Source organism: Podarcis cretensis (assembly GCF_951804945.1).
Source record: "Podarcis cretensis genome assembly, chromosome: 2".
In the NCBI taxonomy this organism is placed as follows: domain Eukaryota; kingdom Metazoa; phylum Chordata; class Lepidosauria; order Squamata; family Lacertidae; genus Podarcis; species Podarcis cretensis.
This window is the reverse complement of record NC_137171.1, coordinates 62,851,797-62,876,357: the sequence shown is the minus strand read 5'-3', so window position 1 is coordinate 62,876,357 and position 24,561 is coordinate 62,851,797. Positions and strand designations below refer to the sequence as shown.

The 24,561-nt window shown below is 44.6% G+C and overlaps 1 protein-coding gene across 3 annotated transcripts in view; it reads left to right on the top strand.

The window, feature by feature from the left end:
• The first annotated feature begins 20,567 nt into the window (after positions 1–20,567).
• The window catches only part of FLT4 (fms related receptor tyrosine kinase 4), a 93,736-nt gene continuing 89,742 nt past the window's right edge, over positions 20,568–24,561 (top strand). For 2 of the 3 annotated variants that reach the window (XR_013835755.1, XM_079965125.1), the window contains exon 1: positions 20,568–20,886. Coding sequence is in view for 2 of the 3 variants with exons in the window: in XM_079965125.1 (XP_079821251.1) it covers positions 20,829–20,886 (58 nt within the window). In the remaining variant the exon portion in view is untranslated. The remainder of the gene's footprint in view (positions 20,887–24,561) is intronic. The other variant, XM_079965124.1, reaches the window with a different exon arrangement.

Sequence of the window (24,561 nt, the reverse complement as noted above, 5' to 3'; positions counted from 1 at the left end):
TTCACAAGCTGTCATTGTTTTTGCAGCAGTGCACAAAATGCTCAATCAATCAGTCTTTTACCCAGTGTTGACACTAAAGAATTTCTTCATACAAAGAGTGGAATTTCCTTTTGCAAGGGTGTTTTTTCAGTGGGTATAAGGAGTTCCTGTTCTTGGTGCAGGGCCGCATTTTGCCAGCAGAGGGCTCTGCATGCTAAGAGAAGGCGCTGAGCGATGGCGTTGATGCTCAGCAGTTGCTGCATGCCTTTCATATTTGGCATTGAATTCTTAGCCAGTTCTTTGCAAGATTGTTCTAACATGCAGCAGCCTTTCTTTATCAGGAGCCATATAGAAAGAGTTAACAAAGTTATCTTCTTGTCAAGATTAGCTATTTCAAAGTATAGCGGGCTGAGTTGTCCTCCTTCTGCCTGCCACTAAGATAGTCAAATTTTACAGTAACAGCAATTTTACAAATCTGCCTCTCAAATTTTACAGTAACTTCCATCGCTGCCCCCAAGACTTACTTGGTCATAAAAGGTCCAAAATTCTGCCAATGTGTTTTAGAATTCTTTACTAAATCTGACAGTAGTAGTTTTTTTTTAAAAAAATTGACAGTGTACAATTAAATTAATGGAGTTGAAAAACTATTTATTTAGTTTTAATACATATATATGTATATATAATTATAGTTTTAATTCTATTAATTTTTACTTGGTTTTAAATTTATTTTTTCTGTTTTTAGCTGTTCTTATATTAAGCTGCCTTGAGTCCCTTTGGGGGGGGGGGCGGATGCAGGGTATCAACAACAGCAACAGCAATCCTGCAAAACAGGGTGGACCAGCTGCTCAAGAACACAATAACTTAACTATTTAAATGAATATTTTCCCATCTAATGTCCAGTTTTACACACTGTATTAAACCATTATTTTGGGCTTATCACAATACAAAATAAATTATCTTAGCAGCCTACACAGTTCAACCTGTGAATCGGAAATTAAAATAACATCATTAGCACAATAAAAGGACAACTAATTGCAGCCTACTTTCACAGTACAAAGATGATTGCTTTTTAAGAAGGGCGCTGCATCCTTTAAAAACAATTTGAAAAGTACACCCCTAGCAACAGTTCTAGCCGGTAAAGTTATTCCAGAATACATCCTTATGAAGGAGCTTAATAGTTTTAAATAAATACCTACTGATTGCAACTTTCTCCCAAAAGCATTAGGGAGGGATAGAGTCAAAGTCTGCTTTCAAGTCATTGAGAGCCGTGAATCTGCTTCTCTGTGCTTGCCAAGGTATTTGTTGATAATGCGCTTCAGCAACAAGCATTGATCAATAGTTGAATAGTCATGACTCTTCCACTCTGAGAGATTCAGTGCCTGTCTCATGCAACCCATGCGCATGAAGCCATTGCACAACCGCTCTGTGTTAAGCATACAACTGCACAAGGGAAGCTGAGAGGTCACACTCAGTGTGACTGACTGAACCCCTTTTAAATGAAGGCAGTGGCACTTTGAAGCAGGGACCTAAACTGGTGCTAGGCCTTTCCCCTACCAACCTGTGTCCATCCAGATAGACTCCCATTATCCTTGACCATTGGCCATGCTGGCTGGAGCAGATGGGATTTGGAATCTAACCTGTGGGTTAACCACCAAGGACACACACATTGTTGGGGGCACATTGCTAGTCTCTGAGCCTGGCCAGGACAAATGTGAATGGGTGGGGGGTGGGGGAAGGCAGTAGATGCAAGAAGAGATCAGCTAGCTCCCCCCTCCCTGCCCATTCCCTGCTTGAAATTGCTTCCACCCCTGCAATGTGGTTCAACTGAGTTTTGAAAACACAAGATCCCATCTAGATCTGCCCCACAGCCTTCCTAGTGCAGCTTTAGTGGCTAGTGCACAACTGTACTGCACAGGGGTTAGAGGCACAATGTGCTTGTTCAGGCTCCATTGCTTCTCCTTGACCTGCTAGAGCTATTCTCCACAACTTTTGACTTTTGGGGTTTTTTAAATATAAAAAATACTGTTCTCAAAATGAAAGATGAGAGTCCCATTCATTTGAGGAATGTAACAAATGGCGCCTGATTCTGCTATTTGTTTAGATTCCTAAGACTGAGGTTGGAGTGACAGGTTTGGACTCTTTTCAGAGCTGCTTTAATACTTGGAGGAAAGGGGCGGGGGTTGGGGATCACCTCCTGGCTAAGAAACCCTCGTCTGTCAGCAGCCTTTCCAATGGGTGAGATTATACGGAGCCTTTCTGTAGCTCAAGGCTTTCAACAAGCCTGGTGGATCCAGGCCCAGTGGGTAAAACAAACATATCCATTGGCAGAAGCCAGCAGCTTTGAGGGGTGAGACACTGGTTGAAGATACTGTACTTGATGGATTGGTCACAGTTATCTAATCTTAACAGCAGCCAGGGATTGCCAGTGTCCTATTATTTTACCCTGGCACTGAATGAAGCAGATCTGTTCGTTTCCCAGAAGCTCATCAATCTGGTTTAAAAGTGTTACAGGAAGGCCCAAAGGCTTTGTGAGAAGGCTCCTTCCCACTTTCCCAGTGCATAGGTGCGGCCTAATAGGAAATGTACATTCACATCTCAAACCTGTCCTCATTAAAACTCAAAATTTTAATAAAGCATGCTAAATGTATGTGAAGTCAATGAATGTAAGCTTGATTACAAAGTGTGAACAAAAGCAGTAAGTGGGATAGACAAAAAGTGTGGTGGAAGGATTGATCCAACCAAGTGGGCTTCCTTCAGGGAAATTCAGAGGACAGTGTTTCAAAATTCAGGTGTGCTACACCTCTTCTATTTCTTAGGACAGCATAGGAAACATAGGTAGCACATTTGAATTTTGCATTACTGTTCGCTGAATCCCTATAGCATCTGAAACATATTAGGTCAACAAATCCCCTCCTTTCTTTGGTCGGCCCCATTGCCTTTTGCATTTGTTGCTACTTGCTTTATTTTGAGGGCAGGTTCCCATTTTTGTTGGGGCTTTGATCACTCAATGTGCTTGTTTTTGCACCGTTTGGAATATTTTAGTAATGACTTGGAGCATGTAAGGAAGCAGGATAAATGCATTCCTGCAGCAAACAAAAAGTACTAAGCTTTTCTCAATTCTGAGGTTCTTACAAATGGTAGGAGCTTGTTCCTTTTTAAGTGAAAGCTGAGGAACAGGGCACTATGGTTCACCTTGGGGGGAGCATTGTTCTCATACACATGCACCCCTGCAGATGTCCGTGCATCTCCTTGCATGTATATCATGGTATCTGGCCTTAGCTCATTCTGCCTCTGACACATGTAAGCCATATCTAAATTTTCTAACAATACCTAAGTACAGAAGAGTTTTGCCCTCCAAGATCCTAGATGACAGATTTACCCAAGTTCCCTTCAATGGCAGATACGATCCTTGTAACCATTTAGAGTTTGAAACACTCTTAGGTCTTCTACTAAAGCTTCTGTCAATGTTAGAGAACCCATAACGGGTGGAGGAATGCATAATTTATCTCCTTAGGAGGCAGTTTCCAGGTTGATCCTTGGAGACCCTTTCAAGTGTCTACTTTGAGGGGTCTAATAAATCCAGTGCTTTTTTTTCTAAAAAAAATGTTTAGGGGTACTCTCATTTTCCTACTCATATTGAAATACTGCCCCTCAATGAGGCCAAATTTAGATTCACAAAATGTTTAGGGGTATGCGTACCCCCGCGTACACCCAGAAAAAAGCACTATGACCAAACAGGTGGCATTCATCATTTGAATGTTGTAATTAATTTCCCTTATACCTGCTATGATTGTGAGTTCCCAACTTTTCACTGTTAATAATTAATCATTGGTTCTACTGAGGCTGTGATTGTACACTACTTTTTCATTTGTACTTTATTTAATGGTTGATCAAGCATAATAAATATTTGATTGATTCAATTGATTTACCTAACCCATTCTTATGGAGCAAAGTCTTGTGGAGCAAAGCAACTTAGAGTTGACAGAGATGCTGACTTTGTGTATAGCAAACCAGATTAGGTGGGGGAGAATAATTTATGGAACAATGTGTGTTGCAGATACTGTATTATTTGAAGGTTGAGGGGATCTCTTTGAGGTGCATCCATGTGACTGCTACCCACGTTACTGGTTAGGCACTGTAGAATATAGTCAAAAATTAAGGAAGAATGCTTGGGAAAGGCATAGAACCCTTTCCCCAGAAAGTGCTTAGGCTGAATGGAAAACTCACTGCTTGTGCTGGTCATGTGAACATCACCATAAAACTGAGTGGATGTATCCATGTACAGGCTAAATTCCCTTAAAACAAAACTTCATTGAAAAATTTAAAAATGATTACCAAATATAAAGTGTTGTCTTCCAAGACAAATACATGTACAGATGTTAAGTATTATATGCAGTCATACACATGACATCAAAACAAACTTGGAAAATCTTTGTACATTACTGAATAAGTTTGCATCTACAGAGTAGACTTCAATCTAAAGAATTAAGATAATTTATGTTGTAAGTGGCTGCTGTAAGACAGAAGGGAGATTACTGTACTATTGTTAATAAATGATATAAATTGAACCATAGAGAGTCAAGCCCATCTTTGTTGTTGTTCCTCTTATCACCACTCAGTGGTGAGTTAAGCATTTCATAAGTGCCATATTCCACACATATAGGGTCTGAAATGTGGGTTACAGACAGTGGGTTACAGACACACTCCCAGCCACACAATTAACAACCCACAGATCTTAAGAGATAAGAATATGGACCATAGCAGCCAAGCTTCTCTTTTCCTGCTCCTGATTCATTTCATTACATTTATGTCCCACCTTACTGAATGGAACCCAAAGTAGTGTATATGTGATTCTCAGGCAGCCATCCATCCAAGCACTGACACACACACACACACACACACACACACACACACACACACAGCCTGCTTAGCTTTGCATGCTTTCAAACCACATCCCCTCAGAGGAAGTAAAAAGAGTGGGCCATTATCCCATGGTCGCTGCTTCAAAACATCCTACATGGAGGAGCTGATCTAACCTGTACAGTGGTACCTTGGGTTAAGAACTTAATTCGTTCCGGAGGTCTGTTCTTAACCTGAAACTGTTCTTAACCTGAGGTACCACTTTAGTTAATGGGGCCTCCCGCGGCTGCCGTGCAATTTCTGTTCTCATCCTGAAGCAAAGTTCTTAACCCAAGGTACTATTTCTGGGTTAGCAGAGTCTGTAACCTGAAGTGTCTGTAACCTGAGGTACCACTGTATTAGCTTAAGTATACGTGTCACATTCAGCTTGCCAAATGGCCAAAGTCTGCCATTCCCCTGCAGTGACCATGCAATAGGCCACCATCTGTTTTCTCCAAGGTATGCATCCGCTGTGTATGATTTGTGTATGATTTGTACAAATCGGAAAGGGAGCTGCTTTTGGACAGAAGGAATACTCTCGGTGGGAGAGCCTCTGCTGGGTGTTTATTTGATTTTTCGTTCTCTCGGGCTGTTATGCTAGTGTGTCATCTTCCAAGAATCAGCTTCTTTTGTGTTAAACAACAGCTCTGAGTCTTGGCCTGTTCCTTCCAGAGTCTCAAGCCATTTGTAGCTCCACTACCCAGCGTTGCCTGTGCGGGACCCAGGGAGTTTATGCAACCCATTTTCGTCTGTGGATGTCCTGGAACAGAGCTAGCTCCCTTACAGCCTGCTGACCACAGATGAAATGAAAACAGAATAGCAAAGGGGTTGTTTGTTTGAGATCTCCTGTGGGGAAAGGAAAAATAAAGTTCCTGGGGATGTTTTGTCCGTGTGCAGCCTGTAAGAAAAGGTGAAGACTGCTTAATTCAATGAAGAAGCTGGCTGACCCACACATATGCAGCAACAAGACTAAATCTAATCTCTCTGGAACAAGAAAAAAAAATCATTTTTTCTTTCCTGGCTGTACCAACACAACAGTGATATAGGGTTAGCCTGGGTGATTTGGTTCTGGCTGTTGTAGATGCAAGAGCTTGTTGAGAACTGTGAGCTGCTGCTGTTGCGGGCATTTTGTTAACAGCAATAATATGACTACAATGCACATTTGTATAAATTTACCTTTACAAAAGACTTTACAAAACAATATTAACTTATGTTTTTTAGAAGCCAGATAATTTCAATCTTTGCTTTAAAAGGAGGGAAGATTGGAAATGGCTGGCCCAAGGCATTGTGCTGCCTGTGACAGAATAACAAATGCCAACTGTCCCACTCCCCAAGTCAAGCTGCAAAATTCTCAAGGCTGACCAGCTTGTTTTGCCACCTCTCATAATCTCAAAATCACCTGCTCACCACAGTCTCCATAGTGATATTTTGTTGCTGCCCTGATCCATCTCCTGCCCTGAGCACTTCTGACAAAAGAAACAAAAGGTACCCATTTACAGGGGTACCTCAGGTTACATACGCTTCAGGTTACATACGCTTCAGGTTACAGACTCCACTAACCCAGAAATAGTACCTCGGGTTAAGAACTTTGCTTCAGGATGAGAACAGAAATCGCGTGGCGGCAGCGCGGCGGCAGCGGGAGGCCCCATTAGCTAAAGTGGAACCTCAAGTTAAGAACAGTTTCAGGTTAAGAACAGACCTCCGGAACTTATTAAGTACGTAACCAGAAGTACCACTGTACCTGGATAGTTACCTGCTCTGCTCCCGCTCACCTTTCTTCCTTTTTTTGGTTTGGTTTTGTTCTTTTTTTGCTTCCATCGCTCAGCTAACCAAGCACTCTATGGTAGCCTAACATATTCATGGAGCAGGACTTTTATGGAGGGCAATTGGGCACTGCAACACACCGGCTTGTCATGGGAAGGAAATAACGCTAAGCACATGTTTTGATGATGAATAAATGAAGGGCAGGTTTAGAAAGTTTCCTTTTCTTACTGAACTTACTGAACTTACATGATTCTGGAAGAGTGTTCTGTACTTGAATGACAAATTGTGGTGTTGGGAGAGAATTAAACAGTTTTGTGGTGTGTGTTTTTTTAAAAGGGGGGGGCATAATTTTATGCACATTCCCTGTGCAATGGACTTGGAAGGACTTGTTCCAGTTCCCAGCATGCACTTCTTCTTTGCTCCATGGGATATGCCCTTGACCCATCTGCCTCCCACACAAGGAAGAGACTTGTATTGGGAGAGAATGCTCTTTGGGTCAGGAGGGGAGGAAGCACATTGAAGCCCCTGCTGGGGTCACTGTGAGGAAATGGGTTGCTGACAAGCATTTTTTTAAAAAAACAAAACAAAACCCTGCCAACATGTCAAAATATCTATATATTAATCTGTTTACCCCAGGTGATACCATAATTTGGACCCTGTAGCCCCTTTCAGAGCTGGCAATGTGGGTGAAACAAATAAATTGTGCTGTGGATGGATTGTAAGTTTCACATGCTGTATGTGCAGATGAAATTCTGGCTTTTGTCTGTTAGAGGATGTATGGGGCAATTGTATAATCTAATAAAAATCACAGAAACAAGCACCATTCATGAACTTTTATGTGTCACCTAGTCCTACACTGAAACACATTTTAAAAATAACCCAAAGCTTTCCTGTTTTTCCATGATGTGTGCTTACTCCCCCCTGCTCCTCCTATTAAGAATGAGAATTGCTTTGGGTACCATGCAAATCCTTTTATTTTCCAAACACAGGGTTGCAATGCAGCTCTGTGGGTTCATATGCTTAAATTAGCAAGGACAACCTAAAAATCAGTTTACCACACGCCTTTGGTGTTCTGGTGCAAGAAGGATAGGAAGCTTCTACTATGTTTGATCTTGCTGTGACGACAGTGGTGCATCGCTACATACACATGTATCATACAATCCATAGTCTGATAGGTGGATTTTGTACACACACCAGGACTGTGCCATCAGTAGCGACCAATTTTTCCAACCCCCAGGTATGCCTCTGCCCATCAGTCCCAGCCAGCACAGTGATGGAAGTTGCACTGCAAAACATCTGAAGGGCACCAGGTTGGTGAAGGATGCTTTAAGGGTGCTTTCACTGAGGGCAAACATAATTTATCAGCAGACCTCCTTGGGGAGACAGCCTAGAAATATGTAGTGTGGCCTACCAGACCCTCTGTAGCAAAACATTTCTGTGGTTCTAGACAGGGCAGTACTGGGGATTGAAAGATTTTTATTTTCATTTTGTAAGACTCATGTACAATATCATTATAAAACTGGAAAATGCTTTAGTATGTTTCGTCAACTCTTCTCCTTAAAAAAATAATAATAATTCAGGGAAAGGTTGTAATTTTTGCTAAAAATATTTTAAATATTTTTCTTCTTTTTATTTGTATGTGTGCAAATAAAGTGTGGCCAGTTGTACAATCTCAGTTTATATATATGTCCTGTTTCTTCCCCCTTATCTCTGAGTTGTTTTGCTACCCTGATTTCAGTATTAAGCTGTCTCACTTTTCCTAATTAGCTACTTTGAAAAACCTGAAAGATAACAAGAATATTGTGGAAACAAAATTTAAAAATTCCTTCCAGTAGCACCTTAGAGACCAACTAAGTTTGTTATTGGTATGAGCTTTCGTGTGCATACCAATAACAAACTTAGTTGGTCTCTAAGGTGCTACTAGAAGGAATTTTTAAATTTTGTTTCGACTACGGCAGACCAACTCAGCTACCTACCTATAACTAAGAATATTGTGCATCATTTCATGTCTCAGGTCTGAAAGCACATGAAGCTCATTGCTGAAGCGAAACAGGTCTAGGTCTGGTTAGTGACTGGATGGAAGGCTGCCTGGAAGCCACTTGGGTTCCATGATGGAAGAAGGGCAGTATATAAATGTAAGAAAATAAATAAATCTCAACTCTCAAAACAGCAAGCAACTAATATGCACTTTCAATCCTTTACCTTATGTTGTTAATTGGTCATACTGGGCTTGTCAGGGGCAGTATTTTTCAGATTATAACAACGAAGAGTTCCTGTTGTTCACTAATAGCCATTTATCTACAGCTTATGTGTAAATAAAGTCCTAATTGCTTCCCACCATTAGGTGGCAGTGTGGTAAAGCTGGGTATTGAGACCTTGGCGATTGCTTGCATGGCGTGCGATTCAGCCATTTTGCATATAACAGATTGTACTGCCAGGTGACACCTTGTCCCTGTCCTTCAGGTTGAACACAATTTGCCCCTCCCCACAGTCACACTATTGAGGGTCAGATGTTACTCAGTTGCCAAGAGACCAGATAAATATGTGGAACTGAAGCCAAGTTCTCATGATCCCCCATCCTTTGCTTTCCACTGCCATCAACACTCTTTTCAGTGCAATGACTCTTTATTTCCTTTGGTGTTTTAATATATCCCAGTGCCATCTCTCGGTCTGTTTATCTCTCTGTCACACTTTTGTTACCTCTCTTTCCCAATACGAATGTTTGTATTAATTCTCATTCTTTACAGTCCAGTAAAGCAGAGGAACGAAGGCATTTCAATCTTCAGCCTCAACATCAGCTCAAAGAGACAGGAAGTATAAAAGGTGTCAAGTGATGTGAAAGACCTTCTTCCTGAGACCCTGGAGAGCCACTGCCTGTCAGATTAGATGGTTCTGGAATAGATAGACATGGTAACCTTGTTTGCAGGTAATGCTAAGACAAACCATGGCTTAGTACAGACAAATACATGTGTGCGCTCCTGGAGAGAGGAGATTACAACCACTTTGCTCCACTCCTGGTCAGGTTGCTGCTGTGCTACTCTGAGCTAAGCCGTGGTTTGGCTTAGCATGGGGGCCAGCAGTCCACTGTCCCTCAGACCTTGGAGGCCGACCATGTATGGAGGGCCACAGGTCCCTCACTCTTGTTCAGAGCGGAGCACAACCTCTGGGATGGGACAAGAGAGCCATCAATAACATAAGCATTCAAGGAACCATTTCTTGTTGCACTCTGTTCAATCCTACTCGCGTGTCTAGGTGTAGGTTCCTGCCCCCTACTTTGTGTTCTGGGTCTCTGCATCATATTGTGTCTTTGGCCTTTATTTTGGTAGTCGGCTTGAAAGTACTCTGTTTCTCTGAACAGGTTGAATCCATGTTCATTCTTACAACTAGTGTGGAGTTCAGTTTCACATCTTGCTCCTGGAAAGGTCTGTTCCCTTAAGCCTTGCCCGTGACACTTCTGAACAGTTGCTATCTGTTGCAGCTTGTGGGGTCCAAAGGAGGAAAGGGCTTGGCTTTACAGAGTGATTGTTGGATCATGTAAAGCAGGGGTCAGCAAATTTTTTCAGCAGAGGGTCGGTCCACAGTCCCTCAGACCTTGTGGGGGGCCAGACTATATTTTGGGGGGAGGGAAAACGAACAAATTCCTATGCCTCACAAATAATGCAGAGATGCATTTTAAATAAAAGCACACATTCTACTCATGTAAAAATACCAGGCAGGCCCCACAAATAACCCAGAGATGCATTTTAAATAAAAGGACACATTTCACGCACATAAAAACACACTGATTCCTGGACCATCCATGGGCCAGATTTAGAAGGCGATTGGGCTGGATCTGGATCCCTCAGCCTTAGTTTACCTACCCATGGTCAGAACCCGGGTTTATGGTTTAGCTCTCCCAGACAAACCATAAATAGCAAACTGTAATGCAAACATTGGTTACAGGTCATGGTTTGGAGAGAGCTAAACCATGAACCTGAGCTCTGATGATACTCTAAGCCATAGGAGCCAACTCCTAGGAGTCTTTGCCTCCCAATAAATATTTGAGGGGGCCCCCACTGTGTCATGTGATTGATTATGTGGGGCAGGACTTACCTGCCCCCCACTCCAATCTTTTATTCAAGTTGGCATCCCTGCTCTAAGCCAAACGATGACTTAGCTCAGTTCAGCACAGCAACAGAAAAACAGGAGGAGCAAAGCAGTCAGTCTCCTCTGCCAGGCCCTAGTAGTTGATGGGAGACATGGGAGGAGTTGGAGGAAATAGGAAAGAGGAGAAAATAATATGCTGAGAATGTGCCTGGATGTTACAATGAAGATCTCCTTTGAAATAAGTTATATCTATTCTTAAGTAGTTATGAAAGACTGGGCAGAGAGGCCAGAGCTACACTTGGTGCCTTCCCCACCCCTGCTTTCTATGAATGCCTTCCAGGTTTTTGTCTCATTTATGACTAGTGTCAAGACATTGCTCAGCCTGGCCCAGGAGCCTGTGGCAGTAGCCAAGACTATAGCTGATCTAATACATGAGAAATGAGAACAAGAATGGCCCAACATGAAATCCAGTACATCTCCCTCTTGCTAAATCAGAAAAGAAGCTTGTATAGAGAAGTCTGCTGGTTCATCTGGGCATAAATAACTTTTTGTGAAGTGAAAGAAGTTGAGCCTTGCGTTTCCTAAGTTCTGTAGACGTACAGTCGCCTCTCCACTGTTTGTGAAATTCATATTGTTTCTTTGATCACGGTGTCTGTTGAGTAGCTGTTTTTGTTTTTGTGCAAGAAACATCCCAAGAGACTCAGGTGACCTTTGTACTGTTCTTTAATAGAACTTGTTAGAGCAGTTCCCTGCTGACAGGCATCCTTCCAGACTCTACTGTCATCTCGACTGGCACGACTGAAGCCCCTCACCAGCAGTGACATGCGGAATGAATATAGGTGTTGAAGCAATGTGTTTTCTCGTCTCCGAAGGCTTGCTTGACTAATGGCCTGGAAAGGGAATGAATAGCAAAGTGATTAAAATGTGCACAGGAGGACCTCTCAAGGCTAGGAGACTGGGTAATAAAACGCAATGCTTAACAAGTGCAAAATTATGTACAAAAAAACCCCTCGACAGGCTTAACTGTCCTTAACAGAATTCTGGGTTCTGAAGTAGGTCTTGTCATGGAAGAGAGATTATTATTTAATTGTGGACAGCTCCCTGAAGACTTGATGCAGTGGGCTGCAGCTGTCAAATAAGCAGATGGGGCATTGGGAGAAAATATCACAATGCACAGTGTCTGCCTCAAGTACTGTAAGGATATGACAGACTAGAAATGTGTCATGCATAAACCACATTGGACCATAGAATATTTGCTATATGAGGCAGCGGCTTTCAGCTTAGAAGTTAGATGGGGAAGAGGGGGGGATACTATAGAACAGGGATGAGGAATCTATGGCCTTCCAGATGTTATGGAACTATAGTTCCCATCAGCTCCAGGCAGCATGGACAATGCTCAGGGGTGATGGATGCTGTAGTCCAGCAACATCTAGTGAGCACCTGGTTGGGGAAGGCTAATCTAGAAAGTGACAGGTTTTCTATCCATTCCATAGATGCATAAAAAATTGATGAAGAAAAATAAAGCAAACAGAAAATATCTTGCAATGTTAGGGGATGCAATGACATTATCATAACCCAGATTCAAAAAGATGAGCAGGAAACATTTTTCTCATTGTGCACTGTTATTCTTTATGGCTGAGTTGAATGGGAATTTTAGTAGCTTTAAAATAGCCATAGTAGAGGTCTTTATCACCAACAGTATCTGTACTGGATTTGAAACTGGTTTTTTATATGCAGTTGTTTTATATACATTTTTATTGTATTGCGAAATCACTTTGAGATGCCTCAAAGGAAGCTGTTCATAAACAAAATAAATAACAGCAGTAATATTGGTTCCATGGGGATAATAGTAATCTGCGAGAGATGTGAGCATAAATATAAAACTCTTGTATGCAATGGGTGCAATCCTGTTCCTGCTGAATTCAGTAAAACAAGAATTCACTAAAACAAACATACATTAAAAAAAAATACTGGAACCTGTGCAAACAGGTGCAGAACTTCTTGTTGTTGTTTAGTCGTTTAGTCGTGTCTGACTCTTCATGACCCCATGGACCAGAGCACGCCAGGCACTTCTGTCTTCCACTGCCTCCCGCAGTTTAGTCAAACTCATGCTGGTAGCTTCGAGAACACTATCCAACCATCTCGTCCTCTGTCGTCCCCTTCTCCTTGTGCCCTCCATCTTTCCCAACATCAGGGTCTTTTCCAGGGAGTCTTCTCTTCTCATGAGGTGGCCAAAGTATTGGAGCCTCAGCTTCACGATATGTCATTCCAGTGAGCACTCAGGGCTGATTTCCTTAAGAATAGATACGTTCAATCTTCTTGCAGTCCATGGGACTCTCAAGAGTCTCCTCCAGCACCATAATTCAAAAACATCAATTCTTCGGCGACCAGCTTTCACTTCCATACATCACTACTGGGAAAACCATAGCTTACAATTATGTATAAAGTATTTATATTAAACATGGGGGGAAAGCCCTATTTATTTGATTCTAACTAGTGCATATATTGCATGAAGGGTTTTGAAAGAAACAAATTTCAGCAGAAATTTTAATAGTTGCAGAAAACAGTTCCCATGTCTCTCAGACTCACCACATTCATACTGGTGGCATACATAGGAAGGTAAAAGGTTGCAGGTGGCACTGTGGTCTAAACCACTGAGCCTCTTGGGCTTGCCAATCAGAAGGTTGGTGGTTCGAATCCGCACAGCGGGGTGAGCTCCTGTTGCTCTGTCCCAGCTCCTGCCTACCTAGCAGTTCGAAAGCACACCAGTCCAAGTAGATAAATAGGTACCACTGTGGCAGGAAGGTAAATGGCATTTCCGTGCATTCTGGTTTCCGTCACGGTGTTCCGTTGCCCCAGAAGTGGTTTAGTCATGCTGGCCACATGACCTGGAAAGCTGTCTGTGGACCAATGTCGGCTCCCTTGGCCTGAAAGCGAGATGAGCACTGCAACCCCATAGTCACCTTTGACTGGACTTAACCATCCTGGGGTCCTTTAGCTTTTATATACATAGAAAGTGATTCTGAACTCAATTCACATAGCCACTATATATGACTGCATAGTGTTAGGACTGTACTCCTTCAATGTACAGTGTCATACGGTACTCCATCTCCCATCTGCTCCAACTAGCATGGCCAGTGGTCAGGAATGACAGGAGTTGCAGTCTGACCTCAGGAGGGCTCCAGGTGGAGAAGATTGCTATGGACAATGATAAAAGTTACCATAATTTTGCCTCTAGGAAAATCCATGAAGTCAACTGATTAGTGAATAAACTTCTTATCCACTACAGTGGTACCTCGGGTTAAGTACTTAATTCGTTCTGGAGGTCCGTTCTTAACCTGAAACTGTTCTTAACCTGAAGCACCACCTTAGCTAATGGGGCCTCCTGCTACTGCCGCGCTGCCGGAGCACGATTTCCATTCTCATCCTGAAGCAAAGTTCTTAACCCAAGGTACTATTTCTGGGTTAGCGGAGTCTGTAACCTGAAGCGTCTGTAACCTGAAGCGTATGTAACCCGAGGTACCACTGTATTATATATCGTGATAAACATAGACCCTGTAAAAGGCATTTGTCAGGTGATTTTCTGTTTTTCCTGTGGTAGTTTTTTTGCTATTTCAGTAATCTGTTCTTGTTTATATAAGTTATTGTGTGATTTACGGTTTTATTATTAAGCCACTTTGAATGTATCTGTGGAGGAAAGTGAGAGATAAAGAACCATGGTGTGCTTGTGTTGCTTAAAACCCTTATTTCTGCCTTTGAATCTGCTCATTTAATTCTGAACAATCATTTACTTCTTGTGTAATAGATGCAGAAAACCTGCTGTAGGCTGTTGCTGGACCCCAGCTCCAGTAATACCCACAAGTCATCACTTTCATCACTATCTGGGGTTTTCAGAAAGAGGGGATGATGTGTATTTGAATTGGTTTATAGAAGACATTGAGAACACAAGCTACTCGTACCATTTGGAAAAACTAAGCATGTGGTTCTCAGCCCAGTGTCATTTTCAATGTCCATGAGGTCATATCATTGATAAAAAATTGTGTAGCCAAACCACCCGCCCACTCTCACTTCCACTCTATGCTAGATACACATTGTAAGGAAAGGGTTGGCCTCCCAATTGGCCTGTTGTAGCTTTAATTTGGAAATGATGACACTGTATCCATTTATACAAAGCCAGAACTCAACATTTTACAAGCTGATAATTGAACAATATTTGTGTGCGGTTTTTTGCCTTTGATTTGTAATGTTTACCTTTTTCCTTTTGGTATTTGCTCCCTCTCCTGTTTAAAAATAAATAGATGGTGTTATTCAACTAACACAGAGTAAATCCACTGAAATTCCTCGCCATGACTAACTTAGGTACAAAGTTAGTTGAATACACACATCCCCCACTGTTTTCTTCTCATACAACCTACATTAGTTCTTTGGTACAATATTTGAGGTGCCTCACACAAGACTCTGTCCTGCAAAAAGCTCGGTTTGAGCTGGTCTTCACTGTAGGTCGCCCAGTAAAGTCAGGAGCACTGTAACCTTCTGCTGTGACATGCAGTCTTTCAACCACTGCAGGGGCAGACAATAAAGGACATGATACTCTGGCATTGTGCTGTCAATCTATGTTGCTCTGCAAGGCTAAAGCAAACCAGGCTTCACTGTGTCCCCCGCCCATCCACCTCCAATCAAGCATTTATTTACTGTGGCAGAGAAACTCAGGGTCAGAGTGCAATCCACAATATACCTAAGAAGTTGTAATAACTTTAATAGGACTATTCAGAAATAAAAGGTTGTAGGTTGAGGCTACATGGGCATATATGGCTGGATTCCTACATACACTCAGTCAGAAGGATGCCATGTTGACCTCTGTGGGACTTACATGTGAGTAAACATACATAGGGTCAGCTCTTAGAATGTTTAATACTTCTGGGGATTAAGGGAAAAACTGGACATTATATATGCCATTGGCAACTAGATTTGTATACTGAAAATGATTAATAGTACAGTGGTACCTCGGGTTACATACGCTTCAGGTTACATACGCTTCAGGTTACAGACTCCGCTAACCCAGAAATAGTACCTCGGGTTAAGAACTTTGCTTCAGGATGAGAACAGAAATCGTGCTCTGGCGGCGCGGCGGCAGCAGGAGGCCCCATTAGCTAAGGTTAAGAACAGTTTCAGGTTAAGTACGGACCTCCGGAACGAATTAAGTACTTAACCCGAGGTACCACTGTACTACTACTACTGGCCATTCAGAAATAGTTAAGACTATGCAGGAGGGCTTGATGTGGCAAATCTCATTATGATATAGCTTCCGGGTTGGCGCCATCGCCGAATGGCGGACTCCCTCCGAGCTCTGGAGGGAGCCTGCTCGGCAGGGGCTGGGTTCTACCACGCCGGCGACGCGGGGACCCTCAAAAACCATGGGCGCTGAAACCCATGGGCATGGTGACTCGGCGGGCACCGTTTGCGTCCCCCCCGACCCGCGAAGGAGCCTTTTTAAAGGCTGCAGAGCGGGTGACGGGGGGGTGCTGTGAGTCCTCCGCTTCCCCTGCCGAGCGAAGCCGCATGCCATTCGACGGAGAGCGCTGACTTCTTCCATTGAAAATTTGGACTTTAAAAGAATAACCCGTGAGTAATTGGAATTTGTAATTGGGACGCAGGTGGCGCTGTGGGTTAAAGCCTCAGCGCCTAGGGCTTGCCGATCGAAAGGTCGGCGGTTCGAATCCCTGCGGCGGGGTGCGCTCCCGCTGCTCGGTCCCAGCGCCTGCCAACCTAGCAGTTCGAAAGCACCTCCGGGTGCAAGTAGATAAATAGGGACCGCTTACCAGCGGGAAGGTAAACGGTGTTTCCGTGTGCGGCTCTGGCTCTGGCTCTGGCCATAGCAGCGATGTCACGCTGGCCACGTGACCCGGAAGTGTCTCCGGACAGCGCTGGCCCCTGGCCTCTTAAGTGAGATGGGCGCACAACCCCAGAGTCTGTCAAGACTGGCCCGTACGGGCAGGGGTACCTTTACCTTTACCTTTAATTGGAACTTGGATTAAAAAAGGTGAAAAAATCTTTTTAAATTCGGAGCGAGTGGGGGAGGTGCAAAAAGGAAGTCAGCCTCCCCCCTGTTGTAGAGGAGCTAAAGCAAAGGATTTGACAACTAAGATTGTGTGCAACCTTTTTTTGATAAAATTATTAACTTCGCGATGGAAAATTATAAGACTGGGGTGGAGGAGAAAAGTGGAATGTGAACTAAAAGGCAACCCCCCCCCCCCCCGGAAACCCCGGGAGCGATCTGTAAGAGCGCCGGGAGAGGAGAAATAGAGGTTTTGACAGCTGTCAAAGGAGCTGTCAAAGCGGAAGAACAAAAAGAGAACTTTGTTACGAGGACTTTGCTGGTCACATTTGTTACAAATTGGATATAAATTGTTTAAAACAAGGAATAATAAGTTACTTTGACTGTTGGGTGTGATCGGGAAGGAAACTGAGCTACTATAATCCCTCTAGAGGAGCTGTGGGACACTACAAGTATTGTTGGCATCGAATTTGAATAGGACTTTTTATCTCCTGGGAAACTGCAGAAATGGAACACTATTTTGTCTACAGAGGTCTACACACTAAAGGAGACAATAGATTTATCTATTGAAGAATGGAAGGGACTTGACGTAATGTTTTGTTCCTGAATAACAAAGCCTCTGCAGAGGAATTAGAAGCTTTTTGGAATTAGAACATTTGTGCAGGAGAGCAGGAAAAAAAAAAAAGAGGAGGAGAGAGAACAACAAGAACAACAAGAATAACAAGAACTGGACAAAGTTGGAAGATAGACTCCTTCCAAGATTGGACATGTGAAATCAAAGATGACCAAAAGACGGCAAAGACTAATAAAAAGACGGCAAAGCGGACTGGTGAAGGACTGTGGTTTAGATGTGGGAGCTCCAGGATGACAGTAGATATTGACGGACATTGGGAACGCAACCGGGAAAGGGGGGAGGGAAATTTGGAATCCAAAGGGTGTTAAATTACATTTTATTCTTTTTTCTATTTTTCTGTTTATTTTAATCTGTATTGCATATTAAAGAGGGGAACTCGTGGAAGGGAACAGGTCGATTTTAGGGGATGGGAAAATATTTTTTAAATTGGGTCAATGATAAATAATTTTAAAATTTGGGGTAAGAATTTGTTGAATCTATTTGAAAGAATTGGAATACAAGAGGGGGAGGGGAGGGGAAGTCCTGGAAGGATGCCAATGAAAATTAGGTTTTAAATTTGGATGTTTTTCTTTTTCTGTTATATTTGAAAATCTTTAATAAATATTATTTAAAAAAAACAAACAAATCTCATTATGATATAAACAAGACTCAAGGTAACAGCTACAAGCTACTTTGCACCCAGCCAAATATGTGTCCCATGTTGCCACCTCATATCCATGCTGTGATCAGCATTATTCCTGAAGAGGCTTGCAATGATGCACTAGATATATCTTGGAGAGCACAGGCAACCACAGCAGAACCCCGTGCAGTATCCCTATATGTTTACAGAGGCATATCTTTACTTTCATACATGACTGCAAGACACATGGTGGGCACATGGGGAAACACGCTTTCTATGCAAAGTGTGAAATGGCCTTCAATCCTTTAAGCTTCTAAAAAGCCGGAATTCTGTTATCTGCCATCAGGGAATTACTTAAGAATAATTGTCTTCTCTGCAGGACATCCACAAAAGGATAACATCCCATAAGAATGGTGAACAAAGCCTGCACTTTACAGGCTGTCAACACCTGTAAGTCCACAAAAAGAAAAAAAGAAAATTGGTAATAAGCTCCGCTTTTAGAATAAGTTGGTTGTATTCTCCGCCAACTAGAACAAGAGGCTACTGGACTCATTGTTTTCTAGCATAACTGCTCTTAAGTAATCACAGCAAAAGAGCAGCTTAGCCACAGATGCCAATAAGTGGTCCTGATCCTTGGCGCAGCTTGGCTGCCTTTGTCCTTACTGTGCTTTAAAAGTTACAGATAGGTAGCCGTGTTGGTCTGCCATAGTCAAAACAAAATAAAAAAAATCCTTCCAGTAGCACCTTAAAGACCAACTAAGTTAGTTCTTGGTATGAGCTTTCGTGTGCATGCTTTAAAAGGTTAGTGATGCACTTATTAAAGCAGACTTCTCTAAATGGGGGGGGGGGGAGAGGAAAGGAAACAAAACAACAAACAGCTGGAGGAGGAAATAGCAGGTCAGGTCCCCGAGGCGCTGGTTTCTGCAGATGGAGAGAGATCTTTCAATGACTCCCATGTGTTTAAAATGCTCTTTTACATGGTGAGAGCTACAGTGTGTGCTTATCTCTGTGTGTTTCAGACACACATATGAATCCATGTGTATGTACCTGGCCATGCAGTGGCAAAGTGATACACATACTTATGTCAAGCATTCCATACGTTTGTCCTGATTTGCACATTTGTATGGCTGGGTGACCCCCCCTTCTACTCATCTATTTCTGCAGCTGGCAATATGCATGGCAAGTGTGTTTGTTAGCATGGAACCAAAGTCAGCAAGTATGATTTTATAGGGTCACTTAGTGCCCCTGTCCACATGTCTATGCATTCCTGTCAGTGTACTTGCTCTGTTACTGGGATTGTTACACTGCATTTTCATGCTTCCCTTTCTCCAAGGAACGAAGGGTAGTGTAGGGTTGATTTTATCTTCACAGTAACCCAGAAAGGCAGGTTAGGCTGAGGGATCATGACTTGCCCAAGGGTCACCCACCAAGATAAAAGGCTGGGCTGAGATTTGACATCAGCTCTACCCACTATTTTTGTTATCTATATGTCTTATGTTGCCTTTGCGTTATCATCACTACTTTTTATATAGCAGGGATGGTGGACCTCAGTCCTGGGGGTCCTCTTCAGGCCTCTCTTCACGATCTACCTGTGGGACATGCCTGCTCTAAGGCATAGGCTGCATTGCTTATCCACGTGGAATCACAAAGTCTGCAGGCAGGTAGTGGAGTCCACGCCTCTTCCCATGGTTCCATGGAAGAGACTATTTCTGGTGCTTCTGGCTTTGCACAGAAAGCACAGCAGGAACTGGAAGAGCATGTTCAGGAGTGAAAAGGGATATAAGCAAGGAAGCACATTATTCTATGGCTGCCACTATTTTTCTGGCAGAGCTCCTGCTTCTCTAACACGGGCAGCGTCGGCAATGAAAATAAAATAAAATCCAACAGGTGAAGCTTTCCCCTCATCGAACGTCAGTGTCAGGAAATTGCTCATTTATGGTATTGTCCCGTTGTTGTTGTTGTTGTTGTTGTTGTTGTTAAGCGCACACAGAACCGGCGTCCTCAAAAGAGAAGACTCCAGACTCCCTTTGCCTGAGGAAGCCATTTGCCTTTATAATAATAGCAAGGCGGTGGTGGAGCCTCTCACCTGCTCCTTGCCGCGTTTCCCCCGTCCCACAACGCGGCGTCTGCCCATCGCCTCCCTCAGCAAACTTCTCGCCCTCCCACGGGGAGCCCATCATTCAATCTGACTCGCGACGTGATTTCTCCCGCCGTCCAGCCCCCCCGCCCGCCAACTTCGCTCTAATTGCGCGCGCTCCCCTCACACACCTTAACGCTCCTGCCCACCCCGTCGTCGAAGAGCTTTTATCTTTCCCCACGCCCACCCCCGTCTCCCGCCGCTATCCCTTGGCGGGTGAGGGAGAAACTCCGCTTTCCGAGCCAGCAAGCCCCACCCCACACTCGGTGCCCTTCTCGTCGTCGTCCCCCTTCTTCACACTTTCCCCCCTTTGCCCACCAGCCCGCCCGCCACCTTCGCTCCCCGCCCCCGCCGCGCGTTTCCCGCCTTCCTTCCGCCCCTCACACTGGCTGGGCTGCCTCGCGCAAAGACGGAGCAGCTCCCGGCCGAGCTGCTGCGCCGGGGCAAACTTGGCCAAGCCGCTCCAGCGGGATTTGCTCCCGGCAGCGGGAGGAAAAGGAAAGGGAAGCGCGCCTGAGGCATCGAGAGAGCGCGTCCGCTCGGCTTGAGGCGGACGGAGGAGGCACAGCCTTGCGCCGGCCGTCGAGTAGAAGCAGCCGCGGAACCCCCGTGGCCAGACGTGGCTTCGCCTGCTGCCGCAGCCCCTTCGCTGGAAATGAAGAGAGTGTGCACGCTCTCCCTCTGGCTCTGGATCGGCATCGTCTCGGAAGCAGGTGAGTGAGCGCAGGCGCGCCTTCGACGGAGCGCACGCCGAGGAGCTGCTGTGGGCTGGCAAGGGATGGGACGGGGCGGGTGGCGGCGGGCATCGCCTGGCTGCAGGAAAGCTCCGCGCTCCCTCCGCCCGCCTGCGCGGAGTTGCGCCAGCGGCTCCCGACCGCCTGGCACCGGCGGGGACGGGCATCCCCTGGCTCCTCTCACCCTTCTGCTGCTCTTTGCATGCTCTCCGTGGCCTCGGTCCCCAACCTTGCCTTTTGCCTCCCTTTCTAGATAATATTTGGCACTTTTCAGCTCTCCCCGCTTTTATCGCTTCTTTGGATTCTGAGTCCCCAGCTGTGCGCTCTTCCTCTGTCCCTTCATTCCCTTTCACATCCCTTTCCCTCTTTTGTTCAACTCCGCCGCTCTCCGGGCAAAGCATCTGCCAACTTAGTAGTACAGTACCCGCTTCCTTCGACTGCTTGTTCATCTTTTTCGACTTCAGCTGGATGACCGAGCGCCATTCAACCACCAGAGGGCACTCTTGGGTGACTAATCTTTTCCTCCAGCTGCACGCAAAGTTCGGGCAGGAAAGGGGACTTTAGACATCCCTTTGGTTTAACCCCGCAACAGGGATCAAACCTGCGCTGGTTCCTCAGGAAGTGCCTTCTGGTGTGATCCTGTACAGTTTATCCTGCCTTTGTGTTGGTTTTTTTCTTTCTTTTCCTTTTTAATGCATTGCCTGTTGTTTGTGTGCTATGATATATAGTCTGTGTGCAGACACATAAGTTGGTTCAAGTTACTGCATTTATTACCAAAACACATTGACTGGCCCAACACTAGGGCTGCAGTCCCAAAGTGAACAAAGTGGGGCCATAGGAGCCAGCTCCTAGGGACTGAGGTCCCTTCACCCTCCCCCAATAAAATATTGGAGCCCCCCTCCCCATTGATCAACATCGCCATTCAAATGGTGTGTGCACACTGCTTCTTGCTATTGATTATGTGGGGTGGGGCTTACCCCCCCCCCAATATTTCATTCAAGTTAGCACCCCTGAGTGGGACTTTCCTTCTGAGTAGATCTATACTGGCTGAGACGGCATGAGATGCCTGTCAGACTTGGGAGTAGGGAGGTGGTCTGCCTGCGTGTCGGAGCTACTAATAAAATAAAGCTGTAGGTAACATTTGCTGAGATGCAGAAAATGTTTCCGTGGAGGAGGACTATGACACATGATTTGCTAGCGTTCAGGTGGGAGGCTATAAGGAACCAGAGAGACCACAGCAAAAGTCATAGTGCAGGAAGCTTTGCAAGCGGTAAGATCAATTTTTGCAGCATAAGACCATTTTCTATAATCACAGCTCCATGATTCATCACTGTTGTGGTGTATTGTTTATTCCACACAAAAAAGTGATTTAAAAGCAGGGTCTTAAGCATCTGAGAGGTATAGAATGCAGCACCATGCTCATTGCAAGTCCAGACAGCTGCTGCTCAGCAAAGGTGCTTTTAAGGCATAGTGCTTTGCAGCTGGAATTGGACATTGTGATGAATTATTTGTGGGCGATGTTACCTTTCTCCTACTAATCTAATGGGTCTGAACAAGGCTAATACACACTGAGTTGCTGCCTCTGGGGTGGAGTGCACACAAGCAGCGCCAGTGGCGTAGCATGGGGGGTGCAGGGGGGGCCGGCTGCACCGGGCGCAACATCTGGGGGTTAGGGTTAGGGGGCGCAAATCCATGGGTTAGGGGGCGCAAATTACTTGCCTTGCCCCGGGTGCTGACAACCCACGCTACGCCACTGAGCAGCGCACATGCTTGGTTTTTCATGTCCTGATACAAAGACAACTGAGTTGATATAATGCTCCCTTCATAAGGATCAGAGTTTCTGTGAGGCAGGAGGGCAGTGTGGATTGAGAACACTACCTTTCCTAAATGAATAGCTAGAAAGGAATGAAGAATAAACAGGTGTGAGATAAATCTGGCATAGGGGCTTGAATGTGTTCAGAAAACCGATGGTGGTGATGTTCAAACCCAGGTTCAGCCATGAAGCTCACCTGGTGACTTTGGAGTACATTAGTTTCAATGGCACACAATTTTTTATAGTAGCTTTAACACTCTTTATCTGTCTCTTATGCTATCATGAATGTCTTATGATCAGGTGCCACTATTGGCATACTTAGCTTTGATCTGTAAATATTTCCTTTTACATCCAGACAGTATTGCACCATAGTTCAGGGGTGGGGTAGGTGATTTTAGCCGGTCACTTTGTCAGCCTGTCCTATCTCACTGGGTTATCGAGAGGATAAAGCAGGAGAGATGAGGAGATCCATACATATTCCCTCGAAGAATTGTGTGTGGCGGGGTAATCATCACACATAATGTTAAGAAATGTTAAGTCTTGTGGTTTGGGTGAGCAGGTTTACAGACTCCTGTATTTGGGCTCTTTATAATAGGGATGTCTAATCTGTGGCCTTTCAGATGTTGTTGGACTATAGATCTCATCAGCCCCTGGCAGTAGTGGGGGCGGAGAATCACAGGGGTGGTTGCCCCAGGTGCAAAATTCTTAGGGATGCAACATTTCAACACCCGGTACTGCCTCAATGCAGTGCATGCTTCCATTGCTGAGTTCTGTTGAAAATGGCTTCTCCATGCAAACCAGGAAGTGTCCTCTCCAGGCAGCGGAATTATTTCTCTTTTCTTAATCTCTGCGGCTGTGATCTCCTGGGTGCCATGGTGTCATTAGGAATGTGCATGCGTACTCTGTCCTTTTCCCTCCCTCCTTCCCTCCCTTGTCAGGCCCTGGGCACTGGCAACCCACGCTATGCCAATGCCTACCAGCATGGGACAAGGCCCATTCTTTGTTGCCTCCTTATTTTGTATGATAAGTTGTAAATAAACATGCACAGTCGGTTCTCCTCAGGCCCATCCAGCCACTTGGTTAAGGGTGCACCAATTTCTTTGGCCTGCAGTACATAGCTGGACTGCAGATCATACTGACTCGCCTGGCTCCATGGATCAAGTCTCCATTTACAGTGAGAGTGCTAAAAGCATCCTTTTGGCACGAGGCCAAGTAAAACTCAAACCTACCGCTTCCAGGAATGTAGCTGAGGGAGGCAGACAAATCCTTGTAGCAGACGTAGTGGAGCATGCTGACATGATTGCAGAGGGCATATGGAATATATTATTGCCGCACTTTTCCCCGATAGATCCCCAATTGCCGCAGCACCTGCTGCAAGGACGACGCTTGACACAATGTGTTAAACAGATACCCCCTGCTCCTTGTAGCCTGGGACTTGGTGCTAGGCATTCCGATGGATTGCAGCACGATCATAATCTCTCCTCTGTGGGCATAGAAATACTTCTGCAGCTGCTCTGATATCCAGTGACTGTTTAAATTAATCCCAGGATTTTTATTGCCTCTGGCTATCTTAAAGCTTTGTTTCTTATTTCAAGCTGCTAATGAGGTGGGTTGTGTTAGTCCCGTTGGTGGATTTCTCCTAAGGTCAAAACTGTAATGGTGCTTAATGAACTGCAGTGGTATCATTGCTCCTCCAAAGTGCCTCGTCATTAAAAGGACACAGCCAGGCTCAGTGCCTAGGCTGGCTTTGTGTTCTAAGCCTGGCTCTATTGAGTGGCAGAGGAAGCCTCTCGGGCACCTGGGGCGGTGCGCCCATAGGGGCGGGGCAAACCGCCCATAGG